At 42.1% G+C, this 21,321-nt stretch overlaps 1 protein-coding gene across 2 annotated transcripts in view; it reads right to left on the reverse strand.

Moving 5' to 3' along the window:
* LOC122813957 (zinc finger protein 26-like) overlaps nucleotides 1-19,977 on the reverse strand; it is a 350,754-nt gene extending 330,777 nt beyond the window's left edge. For both annotated transcript variants that reach the window (XM_044086504.1, XM_044086503.1), the window contains exon 1: nucleotides 19,518-19,977. In XM_044086504.1, the coding sequence (XP_043942439.1) occupies nucleotides 19,518-19,733 (216 nt within the window). In that variant the 5' untranslated portion in view covers nucleotides 19,734-19,977. The remainder of the gene's footprint in view (nucleotides 1-19,517) is intronic.
* Between the last annotated feature and the right edge of the window lie 1,344 nt (nucleotides 19,978-21,321).

Raw genomic sequence — 21,321 nt, forward strand, 5'->3', positions numbered from 1 at the left:
AACAACATTTCCTTCAAACCTGTTAAAAAATACTCCCCATACTAAAACCACAACCCTTGCTGCACATAACCTACCTACAGAATTCCTAAAAATAGCTGCTCCCACTACTGCCTATCCCATTACAACTCTAACCAACTAGTCTGTCTTAGAACACTACATTCCCTCTAGCTGGAAAATATCCTATATTATCCCCCTGCACAAAGGAGGGGGTTCTGCTGAGTTTTCTAACTACACATTCATTGCAATCCTACCCCCATCTCAAAAATTTTGGAAATGTATCCACTTTGAGCTTTTAAACTACCTTCTTTCTAATAACCTCTTAGCTAACACACAGCATGGGTTTTGCCCATACCACAGCACCACTACTGCCCAGCTAAGCTCCACTAACACCATAAACCATTAAAGAAATAATGGACAATTTGTTTCTTTCATCGTCTTAGACCTTTCTAAAGCCTTCGATACAGTTTCCGCATCAGTAACTACTCAACGAACTAACCACTCAAAAACTTAGTCCCTCTGCTCTAGGGTGGTGCGATAGCTACTTGTCTGTTCAACAGCAAGCTGTCAAATGGCAACAAGAACTCTCTTACCTCCTGCCTGTCACCTTGAATGTACCCCAAGGCTCTCCTATAGTTCAATACGTTTCAGTATTTTCAGCAACTGACTACTCATCAACTTCTTCGGTCTCTATTGCCCAATATGTAGATGATTCAACTCTTAACCTGCATTCACCTTCCCTAAATGTACTTGTATCCACAACTCAACAGTCCTTCTTATCAGATGAATCATGGTTATCACAATCACAGCTGATTCTGAACCCTTCCAATACCAAACTGATGCTCTTTCACCTCAGTAAGTTTCACCTCAGTAAGTCACACAGTCTCCCTATTTCTTCCCAGTCATCCAATAACACCATAAATTCTGCCATATCCCATACAAAATTACCAGGTGCGTTAACTGAAAGCCTGAAATTTGACTTATACCTACCACAGTCCCATCAAGAAAACTTATATTAAACTTGGCTTACTGCATAGAATCAAGCATTTTCTTACAATTAATACTAGACAAGATATACCCAGAACTCACCTTCTCTCCATCTTACTTTATGTCTCTTATCTTTCCAAACCTATGTAAAACTGATCTAGCTAAGCTTGCAACCTGTTGCAATAAAGTCGTAAAACTTGCTAACCGTCCACACAGATTTCACCACTGCTCGGCTTTACATCATCTCCGCTGGCCTGAACTTCCCCATCACTTAATTTACACTTTTGCTCACAGATTAGTCATCAATCTGAAAATACCCCTGCCCTTCAATTAATGCTTCAACCCTACACTAACAATTGTCCTCTCCGATCAGCCAACAAATTGTTATTACAAGTCTCCAAATCCAAAGTGGGAGACTCTCTCTACTCTAAATATGTCTCCAAAATATGGAATATTGTTCCACAGACTATTATATCAAATCCCAACTTACCGCACTTCAAAAAGATCCTAAAAGGCTTCCTGTGCAACAACTGGCTCTGCTCATGTTCTTCTCCTGGATAATCCTTTCCCACTTGATCTACTCTTAATCTTAACATGCATATCTAACCTGCAAATCACTTATCCTCATATTTTCCCCTAAAAATCTCTACCGATCCTGGTCATTTCTCCCTACTAACTTTATACCTTCTAGTTCCTTATAACCCCCTTTGCCTGCTTTACTATTACACTAAATTTTCTCCAATTTTCTCCATCACTCCTACTATCTCCTCAGTTCACTACTTCTTTCCTGACTTCACCTCTCTCCTCAGTACTCTCTACTTATCTGTTGTCTCTATAATTCTTTTTTTAATATTTCTACTGTGATGCTTCTAAGTTTGATAAATTTGTCTCTCCCTCTTGCTATCTTTTTTTCTTTCTTTTATAATTCGGTTCACTAGATTACAACATGTTCAAACTGTATTCCTATACTATTTTGGGGGGGTTCATTTTACATCACTGCTATTCAGATCTCTCTAACTCTATGTACATCTATGATATGGATATTTATTAATTTTTTTCTCAAATATGTATACATCACTACTTCCTCTACAACTCTATGTGCATATATAATATGTATAGTACATGTTTTATCTCAAAAATGTTTACCCATGATGTGTACATTATGACTATTGTAAATTGTTTTGTACTTTGTTTTAGAGGGGGGGGGGGTTGCCCCCAGGACTCCACTGAAAATGGGCAAACACCCAGTCGGATTATCCCAGTAAACAAAAATAAATAAAAATAAAAAAATTCCTGAAAAAATGGAAAAAGAAAAAAAATACCTACTGTGTTTTATATAAACAATATTTTTTTCTGTTTTTCCAGGAAGGATGGAAAACATTCCTTTAGAATAATGCATCGTGTAATATAGGTATTATGAAGGATTCTGAAAAAAACTTAGTTGAAGAAGGGGCCTGAAAAATTATTAGCTGAAGGTGAGGACCTAGAAATCAAATGTATCATAGGACCAAACCCTCTGTATCTAATAAGGAGAATTCACAAAAATGCATCAAATTAACTTCTGAAGTGCCTGGTCGTCTAGATTAGAAGGTTCTATATTTTGTTCCATGAATGTACTAAACTCAACTGCAGCACAGCTGCAGATTTTTAAACAGCTGGAGACATTTATGTTTAGGAAGCAAAACAAAAAGTCATACAAGCTACAGTTACTATAAAAGCCAAATATGCAAATAGTTCCAAGTTATCCAAGGGTTTATTCAAGAGACCATTCAAAACAAAATGTTAATAAGGAGGCAAATCTTCCTTTCCCAGGAGAATTCTCTCCCATTCTCAAACAAGGAGAGTAGTAAACACCAACCTTGCATTTCTTCTGCCTTGAAAAGCAGCTCCCATCATACGAGCTCAGAATGCTGAAACTCCAGCGCTTCAGTCATTTGGCACAAAAAGGGACCCAATTACTTTGTATTTGAAGGATGCATACTAGGGTGTTCAAATTTTCAAACCTTTTTGGGAGATTTTTTGCAGTTTTAATTAGAGCAGGAATGTTACTTTTTTTACTTTACCACTTGAGACTGCAGACAAGAGAGTCCCAAATGCTTGCCCATGCTCCTATGTTTTAGGGCCTTCATATCTACTCAGTACATGTATGACTGTTTAGTTCACACATTCATTCAAACCAACAACTGGAGAACGATCTGATACAGTTACATTTTTGAATTAAATTACACTTTATAGACTGACAATGAAATTAGATCTCACCCACCTTTATAAGAAGTGTTTAATGGGAGCTCTGTAGACACAGCTGAAGAATAACATTTTTTTATTCAAAACACAGACCATGTCTTGTAGAGAGTCAGTTTGCTTTACTTAATAGCAACTAAATCTGTTTTGATACCGAAAGTGTTTTTCTACATTTTGGGTCACATGGTGATTCTGAAGAAAAATTCAGAAATAATTAAGGAATTGGGATCATTCCCTGGACAGTTATTCGATCAATTTCTCCCTTGGTTAGGGAACAAGGATGATGCAAAGTAAAAGCTCACAAAAATGCGAGACAGATATAGGTTTATAGGTTCATACTAGGCTATCTGCCCTAGGGCATTTATAAGCCTAGCCAGAGTGTGTTTGGCTTTCGCCACCCATTTTAAATTAATTTTGCTATGCCTTTTTTTGAGGTTAGTATACTGTGCCTCTGTCTAACAGTGACACAGAAGTGATAGCCGGGGTAAACCTACGATCTCCCATCCACTCATCAGGATTCCTCTTGAAGAGAGAGTCAATGAGGGACTCTGCCTATCCTGGACTGGGATTTTATTCCAGAGTGAAGGGAGCCTCTGGGTTATGAATCTGTCCCTCCAGCATGTCCTATTTATTTCAGTGCTGAGGTTCAAGTCTCTCGAGTGCGTAGCTCGATGGGATTTGGATTTTCTGAGGTGCAGCATGTCCATTAATTCTGGGCTGGACATGGCTTTATACGTCAGGCACAGATCGCCTCTGAGCAGGCGGTATGCCACTGAGTAGAGCTGGAGTTTCTTTAACCGGGCAGCATATGGCATCTGTTTGAGCCCTTTGATCCTCTTGGTGAGGTACTTTTGGGGTCTTTCCAGTTGCTGCAGGTGCCTGGGTAAGGTACATCCCAAAAGGGGCACTGTACTCAATTATGGGCCTGATGAGGGATGCGTAAAGAGGCACGATGACCTCCCCTGATCTAGATGTGAATCCCTTCATGATTAGGTGGGCTATATAAAATGTTTTTCTAACCACTTTGGCCACGTGGTTGTCAAATGAGAGATTGCTATCAACTTGGGTCCCCAGGTATGTTTTGTTTTCATCCCTCCTTCCTTCTTGGAGACTGTCATTGTGATCTTGGGTTTTGATAATGGAAGTGTCAGACATGGAGAGCCCACACAGAGTGTTGAACAGTGCAGGGGCATTGGTGCCATATTTATTTGAAATTAGATCATTTAAAGGAGCTGTTGGTGGTACAACAATGGTGTTTAGGAATTGCCTGAAACAAAGCCTTTTGCAGGAAGTCACAGACAAGATCATCGTCTTGTGGTACCTATGAAATTAAACGGAAATTAGTTCTTAGCAGCTATGCAGGATGGCTATGAAATTAAATCTCTGAACATCTAACTAATCGATGTTCACCTTTAGCGGTATTGCAGATGAAAACAAAAAACAGTGGCTATGGTATACTGTAATATGAGACATGGCTAACTTCACAACTTGTTCGTATATTGCTGGAGAAACTGCTGATATTGAAAAATAGAAAACAAGCTTGGCTCCATGGTGTAGCGTGATGAAACCTCAGAGAGTGATTAACAGCTTGGGTACTGGAAAAGCTGGGTGGGGGAAGGATGGAGATGACCAGAAGATGCCAGCTCATCCATATAAAAGGGATGGAGGCAGGCTGGCTCAGTGCAATGCTAGCACAGAACAGGGAGAAAGGTGCACAGGATGCAGAAGTTAGGCACAGGGTTGTACTTGGCCCTGCCAAGTCACATCTGAATGGTAACGGTCATGAGGTCTACGCACAAATGTGCACACCCATGGGGAGATGGTGCAAGACCTCCTGTCTGTGACTTTGCTCTAAGTACTGGGAAAGTGTTAGGATTAAAAGTAAGAAAACTCCTGGTGGCTGACTGCATGATGGTCTCTCTTGTTGGGCTGTTATCATTTAGGAGAAAGAATGGGCTAACTGATCATAGAAGGGATGATGCTGACGGGCAGTGGGGGGGGGGGGCAAAAAGATATTTAGGAAACGAAAAAATGAACACAAGTCCATTAGAGGTGTGTGCTCACCTCAAGCTCCCTCCCCACTTTTTTGCTTAGTATGAACAATGTCTTCATTCTGGTCCTGTGCAGATTCTTTTAATTTTCAGTTTTAATATATTGTTACATTCTAAATGACAGAATATTCAGGATACATATGCAGGAATCTACATAAAAAGTACCATTACAGGTACTCCCTACTAAGGAAGGGCCTGCTTGCCTATACTCCCTCATGTCATGGAAATACAGAAAGGCATATGATAAACAATTAAGCCACTAGTATGTAAAACTGCCTCTTAGCCACTCAGGATTAGAGATCTTCAAGCTATGTCTCTGCACCAGATATTTGTATTCATATTCCTAGACCAATATAACAGTTCAGCAAGACAGGGGTACGGCAACACTTAGGTACAGTGTTTTATACAGAATGTTTAAAGGAATTCCTGTACCCAAAAACTGAACGCATAAGCATTGTCACTGTACCTTGATATTATGTGCATTATTAATGCATTAGAATCACTCAAATTGTTTCTTATTGCATGTTCATGTATTACACCCCAAAATTGACATGATGGAGACTGTCGTTGTGAACATGATTTTATTTTTCAGTCTCCTTGCCTCATCCTAGAACAGGGTTTCAGTCCGTATCACATGGGGGAGAATGGCACAATGGCTAAGTTCTTACCTCACAGACACAGACTACAGGGGGAAACTGGCTGGGCTTAAAATGGCTCAAAAAGGCGACTAGCCTAGAACTTACTATGAACCTATATCACATGGTATACACAACGCAAATTAGGGTTTTCCTTTCTCTATTTAGTTACCATGAGATTGTTCTGAGATTCTGGCTTTTTAGATGGTTTGTCAAAGCAAATTTCGATCTTTCCATCAATCTGAGCTGGTATTTAAAGGGAAACGCCACCTTCTCCTACAGTTTTAACTCCACTCTTGGGTTGATTTATTTCTCCCTACAACGGTTCCGGTAATGTGTAGGTACCAGAAACCTGTTTGTACTTTATACAACGTTTATTTCCTTGCCTTGGAGTCAAAGGAAAGGAAAGACCACCCACGTAACTTCTCCCAAAATTTGCAGAGTAATTTGTCTATGCCTACATAACATACCACACATGGCCAATGCAGCAATGCCTTTTATAGCGAAGCAGAGCAATTAGAGCAGTCAGTGGTTCAAATGCTGTTGTCACCTGTTTTGACAAATTAATGTAAGCAGCATCACAGTACTGAAATGGTAAGCTTTAAACTTTAAATGTTTGTTGTTTATATTACTTTCTATTTTAAAGGAGAACTGCACCCACGGACTCAAAAACATGTTTATTTCATCATGGTTTGGTGTTTACTACATTATAACACCACTCTGGGACTACTTACAGGTTTTTAAATATTTGGGGAGGGAATTTCCCAGAAAATTACCTGTATTCATTGGCCTTGATGACATTAAAGAATTGGAGACTGCAGCAAGACTTTCTAGGGTGGGATAAAAGTTTTTTTTTGAAAGTGAAACCACCACAGTACAGTAAGGCACTGTTCTAGTGGACAGAAACGGTCAATTTAAAATATTTTAAATGCTGTATTGTTGTTTATTCATAGCAGGAAAAGTAAATAGGGAGAAAAAGTACAGAGAAGTTAAGCATTTAAAAATACAATCCTGTTGTTGTCTAAGTCAATTTAAATGGAGTATCAAAGATGTCTATGACATTTAGAGAAACATCAGAAAAATTGTTTTTTTTAATTCTTGTAAAGTAGCAACTCATTTACCAAAGTCAAAATGTTCCACTATGCCCAGTCCACAAAAATGATCTGTCTTTATCAAACTAACAAGAAGGACTTAATTAATGTTAAAAAAAAAACTTTAAATACGTAGCACATAAAATTTTACAAATCAAAAGAAACTTCAGGTAAAAATCGGTGGAGTCTCATTCATCAGACAGATAATATTTACATTATTTAGGTAAATTATTTGGTTAGCGTTGTCACCTCACAGCAAGAGGCTCTCTGGTTTAATTCTCGGCTGGAGCGCCTTCTGTGTGGAGTCTGCATGTCCTCCCCACGGTCGAGTGAATTTAAAGATATGCAGCTAGGTGCGAGCATGTGTGGGTGTGCCTTCTTTGAAGGTTGGCGCTGGGCTGGCAACTCAAAACCATAAAAATTCAATGGCAATCATTAGTGCACCGGATTTCCGCAGTGGCAACCCCTAAATCGGGAAAAGCCGAAAGACAGGCTCTATTTATGAAATGTCCAGAAAATAAAAGAAAAAGACAGGAAAAGGCATTCTAGGATGATTACACGAGAGAGGAATATGAAGGGACTGCAGGAATAAATCAAGGGGTTGCATGAGGAGAAAAGTAGGAAAAAGGTGCAACAGAAACAGGACAGCAGACTTTACTACTATTAATCTAGTATGGTTATTTATTTTTAATTTATTTGCCTTTCATTAAAACTGCAACTTGGCAAGGCCGCTTTTCAGAGGTGCCCTCAGGAGAAAAACTCATTATATACATTTAAATGAGTCAACAGTAGAAATATACTGTAACACTCTGGATTATGTAACATGTGATAACCACGTTACTCGCACTACATAGTATTTACATGTTAAGCTCAGACACAACTATAGAACATAGTACAGACAAGTAAAACTCATGCACATTAACAGAACATTCAGCATTAGTTTACAGTGAATGTACATACTCTGACTATAATATTAACATACAGACTGCAGATAAAGCATATTCACATTTTACTCAGTTAATTCACTAGAGACCCATAACCAGGAAAATACTACAGCTAGTAAAACTGAAGAATTCAGCTATGAAATCTAAATGGTTTAGACTTTCACATTACTAATGAAACATTGCAGAGTTTCCTAGGATGAATTAGACTGTCTGTTGTTCCAAGGCACAAACCTACATGCAAGACACTTGGAAGAGCTGCACTTTAATAGATATAAAAGGGACAAGCAGAGATGCAGAAGGTGGATAAAAGTGAGGGACTGCACTGGAAAGGTCTGACCTTTACGTCATTAGAAACCACACAGTAAAATAAAGGCTGCTTTACAGTAACAGACAAGCTGCAGAAGCAGCTCACTAGGAGTGGCTCACTGAACAGGAATAACAAACATGGTACCAGTGTACGGGGGAAATCCCGACATGGAACCAGTGTACAGGAGAAAGGAGAAGAAAATCCTGACATGGAACCAGTGTACAGGGGGAAAGGAGGGGAAAACAGACAAAGTACCAGTGTACAGGGGGAAAGGATGGGAAAACAGACAAAGTACCAGTGTACAGGGGAAAGGAGGGGAAATCCCAGACATGGTACCAGTGTACAGGGGAAAGAAGGGGGGAATCCCAGACATGGTACCAGAGTACAGGGGAAAGGAGGGGAAATCCCAGACATGGTACCAGTGTACAGGGGAAAGAAGGGGGGAATCCCAGACATGGTACCAGAGTACAGGGGAAAGGAGGGGAAATCCCAGACATGGTACCAGTGTACAGGGGAAAGAAGGGGGGAATCCCAGACATGGTACCAGAGTACAGGGGAAAGGAGGGGAAATCCCAGACATGGTACCAGTGTACAGGGGAAAGAAGGGGGGAATCCCAGACATGGTACCAGAGTACAGGGGAAAGGAGGGGAAATCCCAGACATGGTACCAGTGTACAGGGGAAAGGAGGGGAAATCCCAGACATGGTACCAGTGTACAGGGGAAAGAAGGGGGGAATCCCAGGCATGGTACCAGTGTAGAGGGGAGAGGAGAGAGCGCTCCCAGGCATGGTACCAGTGTAGAGGGGAGAGGAGAGAGCGCTCCCAGGCATGGTACCAGTGTAGAGGGGAGAGGAGGGGGGAATCCCAGACATGGTACCAGAGTACAGGGGAAAGGAGGGGAAATCCCAGACATGGTACCAGTGTACAGGGGAAAGAAGGGGGGAATCCCAGACATGGTACCAGTGTACAGGGGAAAGGAGGGGAAATCCCAGACATGGTACCAGTGTACAGGGGAAAGGAGGGGAAATCCCAGACATGGTACCAGTGTACAGGGGAAAGAAGGGGGGAATCCCAGACATGGTACCAGAGTACAGGGGAAAGGAGGGGAAATCCCAGACATGGTACCAGTGTACAGGGGAAAGAAGGGGAAAATCCCAGACATGGTACCAGTGTACAGGGAAAAGGAGAGAAAAATCCCAGACATGGTACCAGTGTACAGGGGAAAGGAGGGGAAATCCCAGACATGGTACCAGTGTACAGGGGAAAGGAGGGGGAAATCCCAGACATGGTACCAGTGTACAGGGGAAAGGAGGGGGAAATCCCAGACATGGTACCAGTGTACAGGGGAAAGAAGGGGGGAATCCCAGACATGGTACCAGAGTACAGGGGAAAGGAGGGGAAATCCCAGACATGGTACCAGTGTACAGGGGAAAGAAGGGGGGAATCCCAGACATGGTACCAGAGTACAGGGGAAAGGAGGGGAAATCCCAGACATGGTACCAGTGTACAGGGGAAAGAAGGGGGAAATCCCAGACATGGTACCAGTGTACAGGGGAAACTAGAAACAAATCCCAGACATGGTACCAGTGTACAGGGGAAACTAGAAACACATCCCAGACATGGTACCAGTGTACAGGGGAAACTAGAAACAAATCCCAGACATGGTACCAGTGTACAGGGGAAACTAGAAACAAATCCCAGACATGGTACCAGTGTACAGGGGAAACTAGAAACAAATCCCAGACATGGTACCAGTGTACAGGGGAACTAGAAACAAATCCCAGACAAGGTACCAGTGTACAGGAGAAACTAGAAACAAATCCCAGACATGGTACCAGTGTACAGGGGAAACTAGAAACAAATCCCAGACATGGTACCAGTGTACAGGGAAACTAGAAACAAATCCCAGACATGGTACCAGTGTACAGGGGAAACTAGAAACAAATCCCAGACATGGTACCAGTGTACAGGAGAAACTAGAAACAAATCCCAGACATGGTACCAGTACACAGGGGGAAACTAGAAACAAATCCCAGACATGGTACCAGCACACAGGGGAAACTAGAGACAAATCCCAGACATGGTACCAGTGTACAGGGGAAACTAGAAACAAATCCCAGACATGGTACCAGTACACAGGGGAAACTAGAAACAAATCCCAGACATGGTACCAGTGTACAGCGGAAACTAGAAACAAATCCCAGACATGGTACCAGTGTACAGGGGAAACTGGAAACAAATCCCAGACATGGTACCAGTGTACAGGGGAAACTAGAAACAAATCCCAGACATGGTACCAGCACACAGGGGAAACTAGAAACAAATCCCAGACATGGTACCAGTACACAGGATAAACTAGAAACAAATCCCAGACATGGTAGCAGTGCACAGGGGAAACTAGAAACAAATCCCAGACATGGTACCAGTGTACAGGGGAAACTACAAACAAATCCCAGACATGGTACCAGTGTACAGGGGAAACTAGAAACAAATCCCAGACATGGTACCAGTGCACAGGGGGAAACTAGAAACAAATCCCAGACATGGTACCAGTGTACAGGGGAAACTAGAAACAAATCCCAGACATGGTACCAGTGTACAGGGGATACTAGAAACAAATCCCAGACATGAAACAAGTGTACATGGGAAACTAGAAACAAATCCCAGACATGGTACCAGCGCACAGTGGAAACTAGAAACAAATACCAGACATGGTACCAGTGTACAGGGGAAACTAGAAACAAATCCCAGACATGGTACCAGTGTACAGGGGAAACTAGAAACAAATCCCAGACATGGTACCAGTGTACAGGGGATACTAGAAACAAATCCCAGACATGAAACCAGTGTACAGGGGAAACTAGAAACAAATCCCAGACATGGTACCAGTGTACAGGGGAAACTAGAAACAAATACCAGACATGGTACCAGTGTACAGGGGAAACTGGAAACAAATCCCAGACATGGTACCAGTGTACAGGGGAAACTAGAAACAAATCCCAGACATGGTACCAGTGTACAGGGGGATACTACAAACAAATCCCAGACATGGTACCAGTACACAGGAGAAACTAGAAACAAATCCCAGACATGGTACCAGCACACAGGGGAAACTAGAAACAAATCCCAGACATGGTACCAGTACACAGGAGAAACTAGAAACAAATCCCAGACATGGTACCAGTGCACAGGGGAAACTAGAAACAAATCCCAGACATGGTACCAGTGTACAGGGGAAACTAGAAACAAATCCCAGACATGGTACCAGTGTACAGGGGAAACTAGAAACAAATCCCAGACATGGTACCAGTACACAGGGGAAACTAGAAACAAATCCCAGACATGGTACCAGTGTACAGGGAAACTGGAAACAAATCCCAGACATGGTACCAGTGTACAGGGGAAACTAGAAACAAATCCCAGACATGGTACCAGTACACAGGGGAAACAAATCCCAGACATGGTACCAGTGTACAGGGGATACTAGAAACAAATAACAGACATGGTACCAATACACAGGGGAAACTAGAAACAAATCCCAGACATGGTACCAATGTACAGGGAAACTAGAAACAAATCCCAGACATGGTACCAGTGTACAGGGATACTAGAAACAAATCCCAGACATGGTACCAGTGTACAGGGGAAACTAGAAACAAATCCCAGACATGGTACCAGTGTACAGGGGAAACTAGAAACAAATCCCAGACATGGTACCAGTGTAAAGGGAAACTAGAAACAAATCCCAGACATGGTACCAGTACACAGGGGGAAACTAGAAACAAATCCCAGACACTGCACCAGTGTACAGGGGAAACTAGAAACAAATCCCAGACATGGTACCAGTATACAGGCGAAACTAGAAACAAATCCCAGACATGGTACCAGCCCACAGGGAGAAACTAGAAACAAATCCCAGACATGGTACCAGTGTACAGGGGAAACTAGAAACAAATCCCAGACATGGTACCAGTGTACAGGGGAAACTAGAGACAAATCCCAGACATGGTACCAGTGTACAGGGGAAACTAGAGACAAATCCCAGACATGGTACCAGTGTGCAGGGGAAACTAGAAACAAATCCCAGACATGGTACCAGTGTACAGGGGAAACTAGAAACAAATCCCAGACATGGTACCAGTGTACAGGGGAAACTAGAGACAAATCCCAGACATGGTACCAGTGTACAGGGGAAACTAGAAACAAATCCCAGACATGGTACCAGTGTACAGGGGAAACTAGAAACAAATCCCAGACACTGCACCAGTGTACAGGGGAAACTAGAAACAAATCCCAGACACTGCACCAGTATACAGGGGAAACCAGAAACAAATCCCAGACATGGTACCAGTGTACAGGGGAAACTAGAGACAAATCCCAGACATGGTACCAGTGTACAGGGGAAACTAGAAACAAATCCCCGACATGGTATCAGTGTACAGGGAAAACTAGAAACAAATCCCAGACATGGTACCAGTGTACAGGGGAAACTAGAAACAAATCCCAGACATGGTACCAGTGTACAGGGGAAACTAGAAACAAATCCCAGACATGGTACCAGTGTACAGGGGAAACTAGAAACAAATCCCAGACAAGGTACCAGTGTACAGGGGAAACTAGAAACAAATCCCAGACATGGTACCAGCGCACAGGGGATACTAGAAACAAATCCCAGACATGGTACCAGTGTACAGGGGAAACTAGAAACAAATCCCAGACACTGCACCAGTGTACAGGGGAAACTAGAAACAAATCCCAAACATGGTACCAGTGTACAGGGGAAACTAGAAACAAATCCCAAACAAGGTACCAGTGTACAGGGGAAACTAGAAACAAATCCCAGACATGGTACCAGTGTGCAGAGGAAACTAGAAACAAATCCCAGACATGGTACCAGTGTGCAGAGGAAAGGAAAGAAAAATCCCAGACATAGGCTCATAGGTGTACTAGGCTAATGGCTCTGGAGCCTTTACAAGTCTAGCTAATAGGATTACCCTGGCACCATGCCACCCAACCTATTGAGTAGAGCCACTGGAGTGATCCCTGGGATGAATTTTCTATTTCCCATCCACTCATCAAGATTTCTCTTGAAGAGGGCCAGTGAGGTACTCTGCTTCACATGTATGGGAAGTCTATTCCATAGCATGGTATAGCATGGTCAGTCTCTGGGTTATGAACCTATCCCTCCAGCATGTTCTGTTAATTGTGGTAATGAGGTTGAGGTCTCTGGAATGTGTGGTGCAGAGGGATTGGGATTTCTTTAGATGTAGCACTTCTAGCAGAGCTGGGTCAAACATGACTTTGTAAGTCAAGCAGAAATTGCCTCTAAGTAGACGATATAAGGCAGAGAATAGTTGGGAGTTTTTTGAGTCTGTCCATACAGGAGAAGTGTTTAAAGCCTAGGATCCTCTTTGTGAGGTACTTCTGCGGCCTCTCCATTTGTTACAGGTGTCTAGTGAGGTACAGGCCAAATGGGGCATTGTACTCGATGATTGGCCTAATGAGCAATGAGTAGAGGGAGACAATGACCTCTTTCTTCCTGGATGCAAAACCCTTAGTAATGAGATGTGCCGCATAGAAGGACTTGACCACAGTGGCAACATGGTGGTCAAAAGAGAGGTTGCTGTCAACCTGTGTTCCCAGATCTCTTAACATGCCTTCTGTGTTCAGTGGACTACCATCAATGTGGTAACTCAAGGGAACCAGGTTTTTCTCAAGGGGGATGACGACAGATTTTTTGGCACTGAACCTAAGGCCATAGTTCTGACACCAGTCGTTGGTCTCAGTGAGGCCTTTCTGTAGGATGTCAACATCACTTGGGGAGTTAGTAATAGCTCCCAACTTGCAATTGTCTGTGAACTTTGTCAGCCAGAGTCCCTTCGTGTTTGCCTGGACTTGGGAGAAGGAGAGGACCCAGGACTGAATCCTGTGGGACTCCACTAATGACTGGTCACCATTCTGACTAGTGATATAGGGCTTGATGCGTAGCTTAGTGAGCTTTTCTAGGATTCCTGAGTGGGGATGGTATCAAAGGCCAGATCAAGGTAGGCTGTATGAACCATCTTGCCTTCATCAACAGTTCTCATCCACAGCTCTGGTGACTGACGCAAAGAAGCTGACCAAGCTGAGCAGGCATGATCTACCCTTCACAAAACAAACTGTGCAGGATCCAGAGTTTGGAGATTCCCTATATCCTTGTTTAGTGGGTCCATGATTATGCGTTCCATAGCCTTACATACCAGACTAATCAGGCTAATGGGGAGATAAATCTCAGGGTCTGTAGTCGCTCCCCCTTTATGGAAAGATATGACTGTAGCACTGCGCCATTCGGTAGGGACAAAGCCTGAGGTGAGGCTGGGACTGAACAGGGCACTCAGGTGAGGTGCCAGTTCACTCTGTAGTTCATGTAAAACACAGTCAGGGATATTGTCAGGTCCCATTGAAGCTGTATTCTTGGCCTTGGACAGTGCTGTTTTAACCTGTGCAGCAGTAATACTGGGTGCCTGGCAATCTACTGGTATTGTGATTGATCCTTTGGGGGGGGGGTAAAGTTAGCACTGAATCTGTCGGCCAGTATATTGGCAATATCTGTTGGCTTGGTATAGGAGGTACCATTGTGCAGTAGCTCAGAGCAAATCTGGGTATTGCCGTGGAGATTCTTTACATAACTATATAAGGCCTTGTGGTTGTCTTTACTATCTGCTGCAATTCTGTTTGCATAGCTAGCTTTAGAGGATGTGATGAGGGATCTCAACCTTTTGTTGAGGCTGATAAGGGAGTTTTTCCAGTCTTGGGACTTCACCTTATTCCGCATCAGTTTCCTCCTTCTGTTGTAGAGTTTGTTTATGGCAGATGACCACCAGATTGGCTTCCTTTTTTTTTTGAGGAGAGTGTCTTGGTTCTATTGGATATGGCGAGAGCCACGCATTTGTGTACGTGTTCATACAGTGCATTGGTGTATGATTCAGCGGTCATGCAACTATTCTCCATTTGCATGGGTGCCATGAAGTTAGCCCGCTTTGGAGAAGTTTTTCATGGTGGTTACCTTTGCAGGGTGGGGGAGGGATGTGGATTTCCAAGGGGATTAGTTTGTGGTCGGATCTTACCAGGGAGGAGTTGACTACTGGTGAAGAGCAATGGTCGCCCATGTTAGTAATGGCCAGGTCAAGGATGTTGCTACCTCTAGTGGGGGTAAGAACGAGCTGGTCCAGGGCATTAGAATTAATGAATTCCAGAAGGCATTGGGCAAGTATATTGATACACGAGTAGTTTTCCCAGTCAATGGAGGGGTAGTTGAAGTCGCCCAGTATGAGAGTGTTAGGTTGGACCCTAATATTTTCCAGGGTGCTTAGGAACGTGGAGTGTGACTCTTGGTACATGGTTGGGGACCTATAGTAGGCTACGACCTGAAATCGCCATCTTACCCAATTGTTAGCTGCACCTGAAGTATCGCAGATGCGTTATGTTGGGCAAACAGTCTGGAGGTGTGCACATCCTTTATCAATATGGAAACACCACCGCCTTTGAAGCATCGGTCCACGTTCTGGGGCCAAAAGGTGTGGAATGAGTTATAAGCCTGTGGTGCAGGGATGCTTCCTGCTGCCTTGAACCAGGTCTCTGATACAGCACAAATCTCAATGTTCTCCATTTTAAGGAGTGCTTCGAGCGAGTGCATTTTGAGATTTAGACTTCTAGCGTTGAGCAGCATGACTCTCAGACTGCATTTGTTTATAGCTGTTACAGTGGTAATTTGGTCTTTTGAACACCGCCAGTGTATAGAGAAAAATAGCAAAACATCCCAGACAGGACTCAAACAATAGAACAGCAGGGCTGCATGAACACTATGTTACTGGACACTATGCATATGCTACTGAAATATAATTATAATGAGCCAAGTACTAAGCACAACAGCTGATAGTGCCTTACAGTGCAGTTACTGAGGTGTGCCAGTTATACAAGATGTCACTGCTCTGCCCTTGCAGTACCTGTTCCTAAGCAAGTAATGCTGTATAACAGGCATAAGGCATTCCAGCATATGTAGAAGGCCACCTTTACATAGGAATAGTGATGAGAACATACACTTCTGTATGCAACTTACCGGACACTGTGTATGTGCACACATGTATGTTACCGGACACTGTGTATGTGCACACATGTATGTTACCAGACACTGTGTATGTGCACACATGTATGTTACCGGACACTGTGTATGTGCACACATTATGTTGCAACCACCTCACAATGGAAGTACTAAAACACCCCATAATCTGCTGATGCTACTGCTTGTGCATAGATGCTCTTGTACCAATGTGACAATGTGGACTTTAATGTCTGCTGAGTGAACAGTCCAATAGGGCTATAAAATGTAACACAGCAGCTGTGTCCATCATGGAATTCTGAGCTGTAAATAGATGTACATGGAGATTTGCCAAAATGTGCACCCCACTCCTGGCTTGTTCTGCATGGAATGTTGTGCATCTCAGTCCTTGAAGCTGGGTACCAGTCAACCTGCCTCTGTGTAAAGTGATGTGCAGCTCAGTCCCTGGAGTAAAATATATCAGTGAAGTACAAAGACAAACACACGCACCAACTCAGTGAGATCCAAACACGTAAAAGTCTGCACTACATGGCACTGTAGATCAGTGGGTACACAGGCTGTGCTGTACAACCTTAACCTAGTGTTTCCCCATTTCCTCAGCAGTAATGAATGGTAAGTGCTCAAATTCCAATATACAGGTATAGTGCAGGGGCTGCTACGCTGCACACACCTTCTGTAGGTATCCAGTCAGTGTGGTCAAACCTTTATGTGCAGGACACAGGTTTCCACAATATGCGCCCTGCCTACAGATGACAGCTCTTCTGCCTCATTTCACCACCCCATATCAGACACATTCTTTGGGCTGTGAAATGTGTAATGTTTTATAGTTAACACACACAGCACTCTCTGCTAGTATTTTTTTTTTTAATAATACATAAAACTGTCAAGTCTGAACAAGTAAAGCAGAACATAAAGACATTTATGTTTCTTCCTTACACAAAAGACATCTGTCTCAGTGATTCTGAGCAATTCTCATTTCTAACATAAAGACATTTATGTTTCTTCCTTACACAAAAGACATCTGTCTCAGTGATTCTGAGCAATTCTCATTTCTTGGAGAATTATAATACTTAACATATTTATAAAAGTCTTATGGATAATTCAGCTGAAGACCCAGCAGAGGCTACGGTAACAAAACTGAAGGCAAGTTTACAATGGTTTATGTCGTAGAACCAAAAATTATTTATGGCATAAAGATACAAAGTTGTCAGTCAGCAGCTTTAAGTCCCTCAGTAGTTTTATATACTTTGTAAAATAAACAGATGAAACTTCCAAGTAATATCCAAAGCTCCTGCATGAAGCTTGTTCCTTCAGGTGAGAAAGGAGTTTAGGTCTAAAGGTGCTGCTGTCCAGTGGGTGAAACAAAAGATTATCACTACATGCAAGACTTATTACTGAATTAACATCTGTGGGTCTGATAAAAGACTATAGAACATGTCATGTGGATAACATGCAGGATCTGTGATGACTTGTGTCACATTAGTAACGTAAACACCATTAATTCATACACCTTGACTGAAACATGCTGAGTGCACCTTCAGAAGAGGAAGCAAGTGTAGAGCTGTTAGTTTTATCTATACATTTCATTTACATCAGATTTAATAAATGTCAACAAAACAACACAAATAACTATACCTACAACAAGCATAACTATGTACATTGAATATAAAGTGTGTCATCTTTATACAATTACTACCAAGTATATCTCAAAATGCCAGCATGGAAATGAATGTCACTACTGTACTGCTGTTACCCGGAAACACCTTGTGTCCTGGATGGCTGCCTCTTTTCTTCCCACCCTAGCTACGCCTCTGTGTGATAGCATAGCCAGCAGGGCACAGCTCTTTTCTATTCTAAAGCCAGGATTATTCAGTTGAAGAACTGTATTATATTTGCCTGGCATAATATTGCTGTTGGGAATCTATGTTGTCTTGAAGAAAAATGGGCCCCCTACTGAAATGTCACCCTCTCAAAATGCCGAATGGAAACCCCCCACAGACTGAAAACACAGGAAAAGAGAAAATCTCAAAAATTGCTCTTCTCCTTTAAACTTATTTTTCAAGGAGCAATTCCCCCCTTGCACTCCCCCATGTGAGAGGCAAGCCCCCCACACCTCCCAGACAAATGTACCAACTCAAAGACCACCACACTTTGGAGAAAAAGGAATACTCTGAGAAATGGCAACTCGGACGTAGTATATAGAAGTCTGATCTTTTGGCCATTCAGTCTCCGCATTACAGGACTTGCTCTAGCGGGTCCGGATGTATGAAACTTCTGCACAAGTTAACACCCCCTGATCTATTCTCACTACCTAAGCAATGTTGCACTTTAACCTAACAGCTGGCAACAGCTGCTGTCTCGGACAAAGGTTTTTTTTTAAATCACCTGAAAATTGATCTACTTCACAAGACCTAACCAGCTCTTTCCAGAACTTGAAAACTACTTTCTTACCCTCTTAACAGAAACTGGACAATATACAAGCAAACAAGGTGTGTGTGTGTGTGTGGGGGGGGGGGGGGGGGGGGGGCTACGCACCCAACACCAACCCAATTATATATACTAACTTCAGGATCCCACTACAGTGGGGAAAAGGGTATACACCTTTTACTTGCCTTACAGTACTCTACCCACTGCCACTACTGCTGGGAATGCACAAAACATCTGCCAAATTAGATACTTCCCATAAAAATGGAAAGCAACAAACCCACATTTAGAAACACTACTTTCTATGTGACTATCGGTATTCTGGCAGTCGGCACTGTAAGTTACAATAATTCTTTTTATCACAAGCAAGTCGCAGGTGACGGGAAACCTACATCAAGTCTAAGTCTTAAAATTCAGTGAAATGAAAGTCAGTCAAATGAATTGTCAATATTGTGAAAGTTAGGTCATTTGGTCTTGGTCAAATGAAAGTCAGTCAAATGAGTTTTAGGGCATGTGAAGTAGATCCCCTGAAAACACAATCTACAGAAGTCAGTAGCACTCTCTATAAACTCCAAGACTAAAAATACAAAACTTTATATAAGCATTCACTATTCATTAACAAAATCAAAGTAAATAACTTTGAAATATACACTTATCAGCCTGAAAAAAAACAGGAAAACAGGTTACAATTCCATTCCTCATCCCAATCAGTGAACATGTTACATCATGAAGTGTCCCTTACCTTATACGTGATGGCTGTCTCATGCAGGAGCACAAAACTGTGGCTGGAATGTCTGGGAACACAAAGGACACAAATAAAGGCCTCATCCTTCTGGCAAAACAACTCCAGTCTCTGTCTGTGCTCCCAACAGCACTGCTCTGTTCTCAGTTTTATAGCACATAGATTGTGCATCTCATCTTTCTTGTTGAAATCCATTTCCTGTTTTATGTGCTCCATCTTCACTCCCTGAGATCTTTAAAGTGCATTCCTCAGCACTCAGTTTACTCTGGTCATTTTACTGGAAAGATCCTTTCTAAATTAATAAAAAGAAGGCTTTGTTACACTATATCAAACTCTTGTCAGTGTAGGCGCTGTAGAACTGGCATCCATAGCACAGAATCAACACAGATCTCTAAGAGACATGAATAAATAAACCGCAACGTTAAACTCACACCCTACATTCAGAAATAACAACAGGCTTTTTTTTTCTTAGTTTCATTTAAGAACACAGGAAGTAGAACTTGTCAGCAAATGACCGCCTACATTTAAAGGGGATGTGCAGCCTTAAGCATTCAGAGAACTTATTTTATTACCTGAAAATGAACATTAGTACCTTTAGGAACGTTTTTTTTTTGGTTCAGATTAACAAATTCTCAGCAAATTTTGACTCAGATGTTAATTCAATTAGATATGTTAAGAGATTTTGAATATATGAAAAAGCTAAATCTATCAAACTGCATGCACTCCTGGCTGTCCAGTCCCCTGAGATTCTGTCTCTCTGAAACCTGGTTAAAACCTAACACTACACACAAGTAAGTGTTACCACCTGGGTATTACATACACAGGCTGGATCGTGTTTTCGTGTCTGAGTTAAATGTGACCATAGATGTAACACAACCACCGCAGATTAATAACTCCAAAATTCTTGCAACTAGATTGCAACTAAACAAAGGTAAATGCATTAATATCATCTGCATGTATATTCCCCAGGTAACCATATAACTACACTTGAAGACACCCTGTACTGGCTATCATGTCATTACCGCCAAGAAACCGTAATACTAGGGGATTTTAACATAGACTGGAGCACCTGTTCCTCCGAATCTCCATCAACCCATATTAACCTGCATGCTTTTAATCAAATCATATCCACCCCTACCAGGCTAGGTAAACCCAACCAAAAAGAAAGCATACTCGATTGGGTACTCATAAATAGTCACCCCCAACTGTACACTGTTGGTATCCTCCCTGACGACCTAAGCGATCACCTTCTCACTTATATAGTTAAGCACAAACCCATTAATCCCCAACAACCCTTACTCAGAAAAGTTAGAAACAAAAAAAAAAAAGACTTTGATCCTGCCAAATTCCAACAAGAACTTAACTCATGTAACTGGTCTATTCTAAAACACCTCCCCTTAGAGGAGGCAGTTGTTTACTTTAATAACAAATTCCTTGAGATCCTAGATTTGCATGCACCCGCTCGTTCAAAGAGAACAAAAGCAAAAACTGCACCATGGCTTTCTAGAATATAGACCATTTTTGAATTAGTTATATATGAGCATGACGCTCGTGAGAATTTATAACTTTAGCTTGTTAGGTCAGCTAGTTTTTAGCAAATGACACAAAACTGAACAGTATGTTTGGAAGTTTCTTCGGCTAGCTAATTTATGAATAAATATGTTTTGTGCATCTATACTAACATCAATGCATGTCCCTTGTGAATATCATATACACAGTGAGAATGATACACATAGTTTTTGCAAGTTATATTGCATTACTATTTGAATGATAGTAGTGGACTATGGATAGAGATGTATATGTC

The sequence above is a fragment of the Protopterus annectens genome, chromosome 10.part0 (assembly GCF_019279795.1).
Source record: "Protopterus annectens isolate FY-2018-M chromosome 10.part0, PAN1.0, whole genome shotgun sequence".
Taxonomy (NCBI): Eukaryota; Metazoa; Chordata; order Ceratodontiformes; family Protopteridae; genus Protopterus; species Protopterus annectens.